General features: G+C 47.5%; 1 protein-coding gene across 4 annotated transcripts; it reads right to left on the bottom strand.

Moving 5' to 3' along the window:
- Positions 1-218: 218 nt before the first annotated feature.
- Positions 219-14,554, bottom strand: jade1 (jade family PHD finger 1). Of its 4 annotated transcripts, none has more exons than XM_023812503.2 (13): positions 14,279-14,554; positions 12,661-12,735; positions 11,940-11,984; positions 11,283-11,362; positions 10,369-10,454; positions 10,120-10,277; positions 9,720-9,910; positions 7,907-8,118; positions 7,368-7,535; positions 6,761-6,877; positions 5,970-6,443; positions 2,804-2,921; positions 219-2,698 (listed from the first exon to the last, which is right to left on the bottom strand). In XM_023812503.2, the coding sequence occupies exons 4-13, from the start codon at positions 11,329-11,331 to the stop codon at positions 2,094-2,096; spliced, it is 2,178 nt and encodes a 725-aa protein (XP_023668271.1). In that variant the 5' UTR covers positions 11,332-11,362; positions 11,940-11,984; positions 12,661-12,735; positions 14,279-14,554; the 3' UTR covers positions 219-2,093. The 4 variants fall into 4 exon arrangements, with proteins under 4 accessions (XP_023668271.1, XP_023668269.1, XP_023668270.1 ...); XM_023812501.2 differs by having other exon boundaries at positions 14,275-14,554; XM_023812502.2 differs by lacking the exon at positions 14,279-14,554 and adding an exon at positions 13,780-14,218.
- Between the last annotated feature and the right edge of the window lie 567 nt (positions 14,555-15,121).

The following is a 15,121-nucleotide window of genomic DNA, read 5'->3' on the forward strand; positions in this document are numbered from 1 at the left end:
GGGGGGGGGGGGACAGAATTTTGTAGACTTTCATAGACAAAAGGCAAACTGACATTTTATACGGCCATCAATCTACTTTAATTTTGTATCTGTGCATAAAAAAATACAGCAGAGCCCACTCTTACAAAATAGTATTTCAGGTATAAATCATTTCCCCAGAACATATCTGCTATGTTCATGTGCATTGGTTAGGTAACACACCTGGACAGGCACGTGACTTTTTTTTTTCTCTTAAGACGTTTTACTGTGGTTCCAGTGAGCTCACAATGACAATGCTGGAGATTAACAGATGGAAAGAGACCCATTCGGTTTTATGCTGGTTTCGCCACACAGCAAAGACATTACCCTGCATCATGGCAACGATGACAGATATGCAAGACACACCCGCGCCCATTCCACAGTGACGGCGTGACTGAATTGAAAAAGCATGCCTGACGAGGGGGGGAAAAAAATACTAACACTCCACCAGATCTGTCATTTCTCATAAAAACGTTCCAGTTTTACAATGGGCTGCAAATGGTTTCAATATGGTCTGATGAAAAATCTAACAAGGAAAAAACACTACAAAATCTGCAAGAAAAATAGATATATATATAAAGACCAAATAGAGACATTGTTCCAAATGACTACCGTTTTCTTCTGGGTATTCAAAACCTGAATACTTTTGGTTTCCTGTTTGGTGGTGTTCCCCAGTCTCGCTCGGGGAATCTTGTGACTTTGAGCTCACAGCAGCGAGTCTGGAGCCTGGAACCATGGCCTGAACGGCCAGACGCGACCTGTCACCTGGCATTAGCTGAATGTACAGAATGTCACCAAGCTGTAGGTCGTTACTTATTGCCTAAAATCCATGAGCTTTTTTTTTTTTTTTTTTTTTATTTTTAAATATTAGGACCGAAAACGGGTTTGCGCTATCAAGTCAGAATCATTTGGATGAACCAAGCCAGTCTAGTGAGAATAGAATGTTCTATGTCAGGGCATAAGGAGTCAGAACCAACTAAATCAACTAAGTTAAGGCGAAGCGAAACCTCCCTCTTACCCATAAGGTTGGAGGGAGAGATCAACCAGTTTGTCACAGGAAATCACTGGTTCATCTATGACTACAACCATCCCCTCGAATGGAAGTGTGTTTTTATCCACTACAGAAGGTGACAATTTAATTTTTTTCCAGAAATCATTAAAATTTGTCTGAGAAGGTAGGTAGCACTTGTGCGAGGGCACGGCGCAGTGCACAAACACGAGGACGGATCACAGCCTGGGTCACTAAGCCGCACGCCAGAGACGTGCACGCCGGGCACTGCTCCGGACGAGCCACCACACGAGCGTGGGCGAACAGACACGATCTCCACTTTTCACTGCCAAGTATCTTTGAATACTGATTACCTGGGTTAATTGCTCACGATTAGAGACCCAGACACATGTCTGCAAGTGACAGCATGCCAAGATGCATAGCCAATGGTTTTCATTAGTGCATCACTGTCATTTGGAGAGAAAAAAAAAACAAAAACCCTGAAGGGATGCTGGTGCCATTTAGTGAACGAATTCACTAAGGGCTCCATAAAGTGTCCAGTTCTTTTCAATTTAAAGTAGAAAATCCTGTCAATTTGTAAGGACATTCATTTAAATAAAGCTTATTAAATTACTGTGATTCTTTACATTTTTTTTTTTTTTTTGGAAATTTACAGTGTCACAGGTCTTTACAGGAACCAATAAGTTATTGGCTACGTCAGACTCTGCACTGAGCTCGCACACTAACACGTTAGTGCGCCTTGCTCCACTGCTCTCAGTCAGTCCGATTACGGGCACTCAGTAGTGCCACCCCGAGGCGCCCTCTAGCTGTCCCACACGGAGACCGTCAGCCACGGACAGAGACCAGCCGCCTCTGCGGACGCCTCGGGTGCAGAATGTGATCGTAGGCCGGGGACACGTTTCTAGGCACTGGGGAAACGAGCAGGACTCAAAGCTGCACACGGAAGAAGGACAATGTAAAAATACATAAAATAAAAAATAAATACCAGCTCTTTGATGGAATCTGTGATCGAAGTTTCTCTTTTTTGGGGCCCAAAAGGGCAAGGGTCAGAGGTCAGGGCTGGCATTCACGAGGCCAGGATGCCGCGGGGCATGATGTCCGAGCCGTAGCGGCGCGTGATGGGCACGTGGCACTTCCCCTTTGTCCCCACATTGGAGTTTGCCAGCTGTGCCCTGGCACAGGGGCGACTACGGGTCCTGCCTGGGGTGTTTCTCTCCGCCAGCCCGCGGGGGGGCACGTCCCGGTCCACCTGGACCTGCCTCCCACTCTTCTTCGGGATCTTGAAGGTGCCCCAGTTTTTCAGGACGGCGGTGGCTGGCCGCTGTGAAGCAGGACAGGGATTGGCCCGCAGAAGGCCATTGTATTTAGAGCTTGTGTGTCCGGGCCGGGGGGGGGCGGCCTTGGGGGGGGCCCGCTCCCGAAGGCCACTGCGTCTGTCTGATGCCAGCTGGGCCTCGGGCCCCCTGGTGACTCGCCTGTGGCTCCTCGTGCCGCTGAGCTCGCGCTCGTGGTCAGGCGGCCTCCTCGCCGAGCCTCGGAGCCCGCCTCCTCCTCGGTCCTGACTCTGCGGGGCCGGTTCGGCGCGTCTCCCGGGTCGCAGTTTCACGGGGTGTGAGGAGACCCAGCTGAGGAATGTGGCATCCTCTGAACTCCGAGAAGACCCTCTGGGGGCTGACAACCGAAGCACCAACAGCGGTTACTCTCGAGCAACAAGCAAACCCAACACGCAGGCATTCAGTAAGATTCCCCCCTCCCCAGGAGAGTCAGTCTCCTCACCTGCCCTCCGTGGCTCCTCCAGGAGCCTGATGCGGTGCTGGAAGATCTGCTCCTGCACCCGGCACAAGGAGCGCTTGATCTTCTCCCGGCGCGTCACCATATAGGTCAGGTTACGTACCTGCGGCACAAGTCACAGCATGGAAACATGACAGAGAGAGAGACCCACGCAGGGCAGGGGGCGGGAAGTAGAGACCTGCACTCCCGAGGGAGTACCGCGGGACCCGAGGGACCCAACGCACTGAGTGCGGCGCGGGACAAGGTCCTCATGTATGTGCGGGTTGCGGGAGAATAAAATTAATCGCGGGACTCCCGCAAAATGTAATTATCTTAAAATTAATTTATTAACAATTAGGCCTACTCATTTATCTACTGCACAAAATCAAGAAGAATGACTAAATTAAAATAATTTACAGGCGAATCGTCTACAGAAATTACAATTGCCGCGTTCTGAGTGCCGGGGGACGTAACCGGACACCCCAAGAAGGAATCAGCCTGGTGCTTGGACGGGATGGCATGTTCTGAAAAGCTCCTCGTTCGTGTCCATGTTCATCATTCCATTTAATTAAACTAAAATAAAACGAAACATATGTTTATTTTCCGTTTCTTTTTTATATATATACTCAAAAGGGAAGCAAGTGAAACAAATAACAGAGTAGCGGGAAGAAGCGGTAAAAATAAAACTACTTATATGTTTACCTGCGGGATTTTGTGGGCGGGAGCGGGACAAAACTTGAATATTGTGCGGAAGAAAATAATATATATTTTTTGCGGGAGCAGGACAGAATCTTGCGGGAGCGGGACTTAAAAATCCGTCCCGCACAGGTCTTTAGCGGGAAGCCCCCACCATCCAAGTACTATGGTAGGTCCAGCCTGCAGCAGAGGTTGGATGAAGCTCTGTCATGACTAGCCAGCAGTATGCTGGCCACATCACAGCTGCTCATAAGGAAGAGGAGCTACCAGTTCCCACTGGCTGAAAGGAGGCTTGGTAAAGTAAGCGGGAGTCCGGTACAAGTGTGCGTGGTGCGGGAGTCCGGTACAAGTGTGCGTGGTGCGGGAGTCCGGTACAAGTGTGCGTGGTGCGGGGGTCCGGTACAAGTGTGCGTGGTGCGGGGGTCCGGTACAAGTGTGCGTGGTGCGGGGGTCTGGTACAAGTGTGCGTGGTGCGGGAGTCTGCTGCTGCTGGGATTTCCAGCTCAGTTACATCGTCGTAAACCTGCACCCTCATGTTTTTTCCCCCCATATTATATTCACATAAATGAATATGACAATGCCAAACCAACACCGCACAATGGGAGCGTTTTTACACATTTCAATTTGTCATGGCAGACTGAAGGCAGATTCGAAAAACAAGCTAAAATAAACTCCACACGCCTGGCAAATTCAATTACTGCAGTGGGTGTGATGAGCTGTTAAGCGGCTTTCCCCCCGGTCTGAGTGCTGCAGACTCCTATGGGGCCTTCCCCAGTGCAGCTGCCTGCGCACACGCTGGGCCCTCACGGTCCCCGAGGTGCCTGGACCTTCTCACATACACAAGCCGCACATTTCACACAAAAGTATTCAGGTTAGTTTTATGTGTTTGTCACTCACTGTTGCATTAATTAGGCCTCACACATATTTCACTTATTTCAGACATCAAATAATAAAAAAAATGAAGAAAGCCAAGCAATTAGGAACCATTGGAAGTCCATATATTGTATTGTATCCAAAATAATAAAAGGAACAGTTTGATAAACATACTTTAACTGTATAATAGAATAGAAAATATTTTACTATTTCACACTCACTACAACGTGCTGTGAGCTTCCACCAAACCCTCACTTCCAAGCCAGAGTATAATTTTTTTCATTGCATGTCTCTCCGAAAAAAACAAAACAGCTGTGAATATTACCAGAGCAAACGGATCAGCACCGAGGCGCTGAAGACAGGTGATGAAGGGGCAGGAAAAACTAGAAACTAATTAGCAAGGAAGTACTGAGCACTGAAGCAATGCCTAACGTGGAAGAGGAGTCCAGACAGAGCTGAGACGAACTCTCTAACCATTAATCATCTCAAATGTGAGCCAGTAAAGGTTACCCTTAATTACAATGCCGAAAGCTTGCAGTGAAAATACTACGAGTCACACATTGCAAGTAATCATAAAGGGTTGACCTTTATTAGTCAGACAGACAATATCACTGGAATAACCACTCAATCAAAATAACATTTCTCTAGCAGAATATGCCTTTAAATCGTTTTCTTTTGTACTTTTGGGATAACAGCATGAAGGATGAAGAAACTAACAGAAGAGAATGAAGATATTTGCCAGACAGCTGTGTCTGCAGAGATGTCGCTTGATTTTTCACGAATATGAGCAATTTTAATTCTCTAATGACAGGTGAGGAAACTAAGCAAACAATGACCCAAGTGGAAGAATGATAATTACACACTTTAAAGGTTATAAAGCATGCAAGGTGCTATTTATGTAAACCCTGCGGGCAGCAAGTCGTCAATTACAGCAAGAGTAACGTTCCATCCCCTGACTGGTTATCTGAGTGAAAGATCCAGAGAGACCAGGAGCAGATGCCAGCGCAGGGCATAAAGCTGGGGCTTACCTTGGACGGGATGCCAGTCATAACAGAAATGCACAACACTAACCAACCAGCAGTGTTTACAGCTGCTGTCACACCCTGAAAAATGAGCACAGGGCGGGCGGGCACAGCTTTACTCCCGTTACTACAAGCTCTGCTTTAATGTTCACATCTCCGTTTTCCACTCTCTTCAGACCTCTCTCCATTATAAGTGCACACAGTCATGCCACTGGTTTGGCCTTGTCTGCCTTCCTGATCCACAACCTTGTCTGGACTTTCCCTGATTCCCGAGTAAGCATCATGCATACTTTCTCTAGGTACCTCTACTGGTGAGGTCTTCCTCCTCAGTGAAACTGAGTAAGTTCACTGTTGTGCATTATCCCTGCATCTGGATTAGGCTCCTTAATTCTGCAACATGCAGAAACACAAATACTCTTCCCACATCGGCCCATTCAGGCAAAATAATGCAAAGGAGCAGGACGAGCTCTCAGCCGTTTCACTGGACCATTGATTGCTGATCATGTGACCTGGCCACAGAACCCCACCCTTCTCCTCCCGGACCCAAAACCCTCCTGCCAGATAGCGGCACGGCTACTTACTCGCTCCAGGTCCTGCCGCAAGTGAGTGAAGAGCCTTAGTCTACAGAGAAGCACGTCCTGCTCCTTCTTGGCCAGGTTGTCCTCCTCGTCCCTCTTGGGTGTAAGAAGCGGGCGGTTGAAGTTTGCTCTCCTCCTCAGCTTCCAGTACTGGTACAGGAAGTCCACAAGCTCCTCCGACAGATGCAAGCCCCGGGCCACATCACCCGGCACCACAAAGCGGAAGAACTCATCCTCCAGCTGCTGTAGTTTCATCTTGCGGCCGCTGCCAGTCGGCTCATACTGGCCTCCGGCCTGCAGGGGCGCCACGATCACGCCCCTGCCATCCTCGCGCCTAGCCCTCAGCTTGCTGGAGTGCTTGAGGCAAAAGGACCTGAATTTGACCTCGTCGGTCTCCGTGAGGATGGTGTTCATCTCCAGGCCGCAGTGCAGGGCGCAGGTGACGTGGAACGCTGTCCGGCAGTTCTTGGCAGAGCACTGAGACGAGGAAGGTGATTTTTAACACGTCAACAGGGAAAGCGAGTGGGGTCATCCTTAAAAACCACAAACTCATCAGACGTGAATCTTACTCTACTTGGCAATTACTGGTCAGGATACACAAGTTTGGTCTTCTCTGTATGACACTTTAATATATGGTTAAATCAATTCAAACGTCAGATGCAGAAGCGGTGTTTAAGCACTGCTTCGCACGCCCCGCATCGATTCTCACTACTCCAGCTGACACTCCTCCACGTTCAGAGCCTTGAGAATGGGCTCCATCACGTACACGCTACCGAGGATGGGGCACGCCATACCTGGATGCACGCCCCAGTCTTATCCTGACACAGGCAGCAGAGCAGAGCCCAGCGGTTGCTGGGGATGTGGGACACGTTGGTGATGGGCTCCATCATCTCGGGGTTCCCGATGCTCACCTGCAGCGACGGGAACCGAACAGGCGTGACCCGAGGCTACAGCGAGCATCACCTGCGCACCTTCCAGACCCAAACTCTCTGCATTATTCACAACATGCTGAATGTTGTCTTGTACCCAAAACCAAATCCGTGAACTCGGCATCTCCCACTAAGCTCCTGTTTCAGAGGATCACGAATTTAATACATTTTAGATCAGAGAGGGATAAATATGTATGTCATATCTCATACAGCCAAAGATGTTCCATAAGACTGGACCCTCAGTACATTGCTACATATGCCTTTTGATTACTCATACCAAGAGACCGCCAAACAGACCCATGTAATTATTCACCACCTTTAACCTTCATCTTGTTTCCAGCTTGGCACTAAGATAACAAGCTGACAAAGAGACCCAAACTGCACCAAACGAGTCACGCTTGAGGCGTCGTCAGTGGATTAAACACGGGCGAGCGGCGGTTGCCACGGTAACGCTTCCGGATGCGGCGCTCACCTCTGGGATCCAGAGTGCGCAGCTGACGTGGACCCACTTGCTGCCACTGCGCGTGGGCTTCATGGCACCCCCCTTCTGGGGGCAGAGCTGGCATTTGGGCGCCACACCCAGGGCACAGGTCCGACAGAGCCAGCTGCCCTCGGGCACCTTCAGGATGCCATAGCACGCCTAGCGACACACACACACACACATAGATGAACGGGCCTGCACTAGACACAAAAGCAGCTTAATCAGCTTTACACTACTCTGTTTCCTGCTGACAGACAGGTATCCAATCATGAGTAAGAGGCATGACAAAGCAGACACAGGGTGAGTCTTGTAACCAATCAGGAGCAAGAATGACAAAGCAGACACAGGGTGAGCACTATAACCAATCAGCAGCAAGAGGCATGACAAAGCAGACACAGGATGAGCACTATAACCAATCAGCAGCAAGAGGCATGACAAAGCAGACACAGGGTGAGTCTTGTAACCAATCAGGGGCAAGAATGACAAAGCAGACACAGGGTGAGCACTGGAATTTCTGCAGAACTTCCTACTTGATGGACACAGATGTTGCACTTGTCACAGAAAACCATCTCGTTGCCATCTTCTCCGTCAGGAGACTGACAGACGTCGCACACAACATCTTCGTCATATTCGATGCCCAGCCCTTCCTCCGTCTCCATGGCGTGGCTCATGTTGTCGTAGCAACGCTGCTCAAACTCCTCCATGACTCGCTCCATCGTCAGCTCATCGATGTTCTGCAGTCCTGTGAGGTTTCATGCAAAATGGTAGAGGAAAAAAAAAATTAAAAATCAGGCATAAAGTCAACTGTCACCTCACAGTGCAACATCCTTTAAAATTAGAGGTGTCATCACACCAGGTTGAAGTCAGTCTGTATCTGTACAATAGTGGTAACCAACATAACAGAAATGTCACATAAGGCCTAACTTTGAAATAATTACATCACAATTAACAGTAACCACACAAGTGTGAAAGCAAATTAGCAGTAATTGCCAGCTATAAAAAGTCTGACAACTGGCACTGATCTGTGGGCCCTCAAGAGCAACAAGGCACGAGCTCCAGAGAGACCAAACAGTCAGTGCTCCAATACACCAGAGGGAACACCCTCAAAAACCATGACAGTATGTGATAAACATGGACAAACTGCATCGGCAAAGAGGGACAGCAGTGCCAAATCAAAGCTCACCTACAAGGACAGGTGGACATTTAAGAGGCCGTCTGCCAAAACACCACAAAAGTACAACCGCCATATCTTCCCAAGAACCGAGACCCAGTGTCGACAAAAGCTGAACATCAGGAGCGTCACAGAGCCGCACCAGCGGCCAAAGTTGTGGATACGCCTAGCAATTTTGGCATTACGCTTGAAAAATTACTACACGAATATCAGCGGTAGTGTTTATAAACAATCAAGGGATGTTTACAAATATCATGCACTGGATGATTAAATAAGTAACTGGAGTAACTGGAATAAGGTTCTGCAATCTCTACAAATTGGACGTGTCCCCACAATTTTTTGCATCTAGTGTAGGATTTATGGCTGGACTCCCATCAGGAAATCACAAGTTTAATAAGACCAGTAGACAAAGATACATAACCAGGATAAGGAACGCAGAACCCAGACCCCCAAGCAATGGGGAAAAAAGCAATATGATCTGATGGGTCAGCTTTCACCCTCCATTCCAGATGAACATCAGCGGAAGCCCATGGATGCCTACGGCCCACGATGTCTGTTGGTACCAGAGTACTCTGTACAATTACATAATGGCCATTTTACAGGACCAGGTACTCCCTATGGCGCTAACACTTCTCTCATACTGCTCCCACATACACAGACTGACAAACACCAGAGTCAAGTAACGTCAATGGCCTCCACAGTCACCATACCAATAAATCTTCTGGGGAGGTTCTAGAACAGGGTTCTTCAAATCTGGACCTCGATTCCAAATCCAGGCCTTGTTTTCAGTTCTCCCAGGTAGTTAGTTTAATAAATACTGATTCTGATTGGTCAGAGGCTTCACACCTGACTGACAGGTAAAGGAAGGCTGGAAAACCAGCAGTGCTCGGACCTCGAGGACCGTGATTTGAACAACCCTGTTCTAGAAGAACAAAAGTATATTACCACCTTCTCCATGACTCAGACCGGAGGATTTCTTTTTCAACAGTCCAATACCCCAGTACACTGTCCAGGACATGCATGACGGCATTCAACCTGAATCACTTTTAACGGAAGGTTGGTCCAAGCCATTAGGATCTAGTCAATACATCATTAGACAATTCCATTATTTTCTCCACCCCCGTGACGACAGTGAGAATTCGCACAGCCGATATCCAATAGGCATCTCTTACCCATCTCACGGAACTCCTCATTGGCTATCTCCAGCCAGGCCATGTCCAGCTCGCACAGGTCGTAGCGGCATGTAGCCTCAGCGAGGGCATGCAGTCCCACGTAGCCCAAAGGCGGCGGCTCGGACCCCGAAGAGCGGATCAGCTTCTTGGGCCGGCTGAACATGATAGCTTTGGTTTTGTCGAAAGTGGCCCTGGAGAAGCAAGACACTGGTCTGTTTCACACTTAGCTGCCCCGAAATGAGCCTGAACAGAATGTCACATCACATGTCACACAGGCCCCGGTGCCCTACAGAGACCGGTTTTTAGCATTGATCTGAATACATACAATCCAAACTATCATATCCAACCGTTGAATTATTTCAGAAAACAAGATGGGATTGAACCGGAAAGAAGAGCCTACCGGACCAGGGGTCGTGGAATGGAGTTCGGACTGACGGGAACCTGCACCCCCTTTTCCCATTCCTGTCTCCACGAGTCGAGCAGGATGAAGAAGTCCTCAGGGTTCAGCTGGACAGAGTCGTGCAGCTTCATGGCCGTGATGAGGTCCGTCCTGAAGACCTGTAACACGGTGGTACTGTTCACCCACCTCACATCGCCCTATGCATCTCACGCACGCTGCTCAGCCCCCCACAGGACCTGCAGCACTTACCTCAGAAGGTTTCCTACTCTTGGCTCTAGGCCATGTGTTTCTCCTGAGGTGGGACTTGGAACTCTGGGACCAGGAGGTGGAGCTGCCTGTGGAGAGACCGAATGAGGTAATTTCCCACAATTTCTGTAACATCAGGTGTAGAACTTCATAGGTCCCTGTGCCTAGATACAAAATTTAATCGCTCTATAAACATCTGGAGTGGGCAGGAGAGAGCCCGCACGCTGCATCTGCCTCAAGTTCAACAAGGCGTAACTGGAAGCCCATCACCCACACAAGACCCCAAACCATAAGCATGCTAATGTTGCCTTAGGGTTCCATTTTAAACTAGGACCCGTACAAGATACCAAACCACTTCAGCTAGTCCTGCATGAAAAGTCGAGTTTCACTGCTACCATTTAAAAATGGATGTTTTCCTGACCTGGTACCACCTCCTTAAATGTCCACAATTGGTTCCTGTTCCTATAATCCTTCTACTTTGTCCATCTTACCCACAATGCACTTCATCTGCTCTAAGAGCAATAGTGTAAAATATAAATATTGCAAACCAATCACAAAGCTGTACATTAAGGTTACCTCAGCTGCTGACCTATCATAATAGTGAGTGAGTACAGTATTATTCTATTTTAAAAAAATATAAAAACTACGACTCAGCAAAACTGAATAAAATTCTTATTTGAAACTGAAAAAAAATCCTATTTCCAGACTTGCAGACCATCAAATCATAAAACCCAACTTAGATAAGCTATGCCTCGGGGCAAATCCATCCAGCAGATTCTGACAAGCGCATGACTGAAAAGTGGCGAGTGACAGAACTGAATGAATGACGAGACAGAATGAGCAGCAAGCCAAGGAATGACAAAGACGGGAACAACGGAGGGCGAAAGCAGGGGATGACAGACGGATGCGGCCCTTACTTCCATCATCGGACTCGTCGCTGCTGCTGGGGTGTTTGTTGCGCTTCATGGTCAGACGTCTAAGCAAACAGCGCTGGGTTCTATGAAGATGCCAGGGAAAATCAACCATGACCAGCCACGTCTGAAAATTCCATGCTGAACTGATGCAGCTAAGATTCAGGCCTAAGCGGTGGTTGGTGGACGAAGCCTCAGATGTTTTGTATGAAAGAGGTGTGGCCATCAATATGGCTTATAATCTATGAAAGCCCATTCCAAAGTATAAAGATCACTCAGTATTACGAAGATGGCAACTACTCCTTACGTAATTTGGTCAAAAGGAACTATGAGTTTACGTGATCGCAACATCTGTCACTTAGACTAATGTTGTCATCTTGCTTTGATATTATAATCCCTTCAGTCATTCGTGTGAAGCCATTTATGTTTAGTTGCTTACCTGATACTTTTACCCAAGCTAATTTACACTCTTACCCGTTCATACACTCAGACATTTCACTGAAGCATTTATCAGACATCAGTTACAGCAGGGTGAGACCTCAATCAGCAACCTTCAGGTTACAAGCCCGTGTCAAACGCTTTTTCAACTTCTGTAATATACATTCGATCTGCAGTATTTCAGTTGTGTTCTTTTTCACAGCACAAATACTTATGACCATTTACCTCAACTCTGCCGATTTCTCTCATTACCAGTTCTGTTGCAGACATCTAAACGAGAAACCTACAGTTACATCAACATACATTTTGAGATTGGAGTGATAAGTGAGAGAGCCCTTCTACGGTTTTTAAACACCTCATCAACACACAGGCCATGTTACACATGAAACCAAGTGGAACAGCAGGATTTAAATGGTTTTGGGTTAAAATTTAAACTGCTGTTATAAACCCATTTGCTGCTAAAATTAGCCTTCGCTCAAAAGCAAAAACAAAACGCCCATTTCAGGAAAGAGCTATGTTAACTGGAAAATTAGGCATCTCTTACTGCTGGAAAGGGCATTTACTGACTGGAAACAATGGGTGAAAGCATCATAAATTCAACAGCAACAGCAAACAATATCACAGGGGTCTTTCTTCAGCTAGGTAGCACCAAATGACAAACCAGAACTATGGCACCCCTAACACAATTAAAAATAACTACTATATGTTTTTATAAATTACTAAGAAACACTGCAAATAAAATTTGGCCCAAATTGCACCTTTTTTCCACATTCTGGAGAGAGGTGGAGATGCGGGTCCCTTAAATGTTGCTGTTGGCCCTGTTATAGAAGTTTTCAAATGCTTCTGCAGGCCTCCAGTTAAACAGGACACGCGACTTAACAGTGACTCTGTGAGAAAATAATAACCATCCTCCCAATGAATGTAAAGATGACTCAAATGGACTTACGGTGTGCCTTATCAGCTCACAGGAGACTGCTGTCCTTATTCCAAATTCAAGTCTGACTTGCATTACATTTCCTCCCTTAAGTGGTAGATAATGAAAAACACACAACAAACACATTAAGATAAATCCCACAACACATAAACAAGATGTGACAACATCAGGGCATGTAAATCTCATTTTAACACTTTTCAGAAAACACACACCGCACATTTCCCCGCCCCCAAGACAAATGTTAACAAAAGTAAAGAAATTAAATGAAAGCTGTTAAATAATTTTACAGACACATATACTTCAATAATATCTTATCACACATCTTCAACACCAAAAAGAAATACTTGATTGATTTTTTTCCCTTCTGAATACACCTAATAGTCCAAACTACATTCAACTAATTTGAAAGACACGATAACATCCTTGGTGCCTTCAGTTTTATTCCTACAAGCCGTTTCACCATTACATAACCCCGACTTGTATATCCATGTTATGTCTACCAGCTAATTCACAGCACATGTATTTGAACTGTACGTGCGGAACTATAATCGTCCGGCCGTGATGACGTGGGGCGGTGGGAGGGGCGTCCGCTGAGCGCGACCACGCCCCCTCTGCGAGTTTGCGTTAACTAATGGCAGCCACTTGGCTGTATAACTGGACAGCTATAATATCTAATATATCACACGATCAGCCAACACGCGTAATAACACGATTAAAAAGCATTTGTAACGGTATTTTTAAAAAGAAATATTTCAACGTGATGCAAAGCGCAAAGTTATGCCGTTGAACTGTATCTCCAGGGGCCTAAACAATTATTAATAAAGCTTAACGTTTGCCCGAGTTACATTTACGGGTTAATTTATGCGATGGGGTCTGGAGCCGAGGGCTGTTCTCCGCAGCCCGCCAGTGACAGCCTCCATGCAGCGGAGGGAGCAGCCATACGGCGGGCTGAGCGCGACCGAGCAGCCGCTCCGTCCGAAACTCGGCGAGCCAGCGCGATTCCTCATAAAGCGTCGGCAAAACATTACGAGTCCCCCGCCCCCCATCCCCAGAGCACAGCGACCGGCGGCGTTTATTTCACATTTACCCGCAGCGGCTTCGAAGCGCACGGCCAGCCGTCCTAGTCAGTACCTCAGGTTCGGCGCTCCTTCGTACTGCGTGTAGTTTTGCCTTATGGCGCCTTCATTAATCTCAGTGGGGGGGAAAAAGCGGATACCCTTAAAATAAAATCATTTATACGCTAAATATATCCGACAAGACGTCGCGTGCGGGTTAGCGGCGGCGGCCCGAACTTTCTTTCCCGTCCCGCACGAGCCCCCAGGTTCGGGGCAACCGAGCGCCTCCGAACTTAATCTTTTGGCGCCATTTTAGTGACGTTTCTTTATTTCCAGCGGGCAGCGAACCGAGCCGGGCGGGCGGGCTGCTTCCACTCGGACCGCTCAAAGTGCGTCAAAAGCCGACGGCTCTGCTACTAGCACGGGGCCGGGGGGGTAGTAGGGGGGGGGTGAAAAGCAGCTTTCCTAAAATACACGTCTGAGGGGTGGAGGCGAACACTGCGTTTTAAAAGCACCGCCTCGGACCGACCCCCCCCTCCCAAGGAAAGCAATGGAGGAAACGCAACAGTACCTACACTGCGAAGCGTGGTGGCGGTGGCGGTGGCGGCGGCGTCGGGGGGGGGGGAACGGCAGCGCCGTTACGCGAAACGGCCGCTTCCTTAACGCGCGCGGTAAAACCCCCGCCTGACTGCCGCGCGTCTCGCGAGTTCGCGAGCCCACGCAGCCGCTTATAGTGGCACCGCACAGGCAAAGCCCGTCTGACTGACGTCCATCCCCCGTTATGAAAGCATGCGGCCGCAGGACGTGGAGCTCTCCGCCATCAACACACAAACACGCCTGACTGACGTACGTGTCCCCCCTCCCCCGGTAAAGGAGAACCTATTTCTAAGTGATCGCGCCGTGGTCACCAGGGGGCGCCATTCCCATTCGAATTGTGCATTTCTCTTAGTTCCGCCATTATCCTTGCAAAATAGTCACTTGTCCGAAATGTATCGATTTCTTTCACAACATGCATAATAATGCATTTAAATTATGATAATATAATGATACATGTAATTCATAATATTGTTGATGATTGTTATCCTATGAGTACTGCTTTCATACTGTCCAAATAGTTGATACATATCTCAGGTCTTGCACATCGCATTTATATTGCACAGCACAATCACTTTTACCTATAACTTATTTATAGATTTTTTACAGCTGAATATTTCATATATGTTTTTTATTTATTATTATTATATTTTTTTGTTATTTTATGTACAGTTGCTCGGAGTGACATTTCGCTATATGTTGTATGTGTACAACTGTGTACGTGACGAATAAACGTCTTGAATCTTGAATATTCATTTCTGGATGGATGGTTGTTTCTGTTACCGCTTATAAAAACCTCAAAGGCTTGGATCTTTGTAAAATGA

This window comes from Paramormyrops kingsleyae, chromosome 25 (genome assembly GCF_048594095.1).
Source record: "Paramormyrops kingsleyae isolate MSU_618 chromosome 25, PKINGS_0.4, whole genome shotgun sequence".
Classification (NCBI taxonomy): domain Eukaryota; kingdom Metazoa; phylum Chordata; class Actinopteri; order Osteoglossiformes; family Mormyridae; genus Paramormyrops; species Paramormyrops kingsleyae.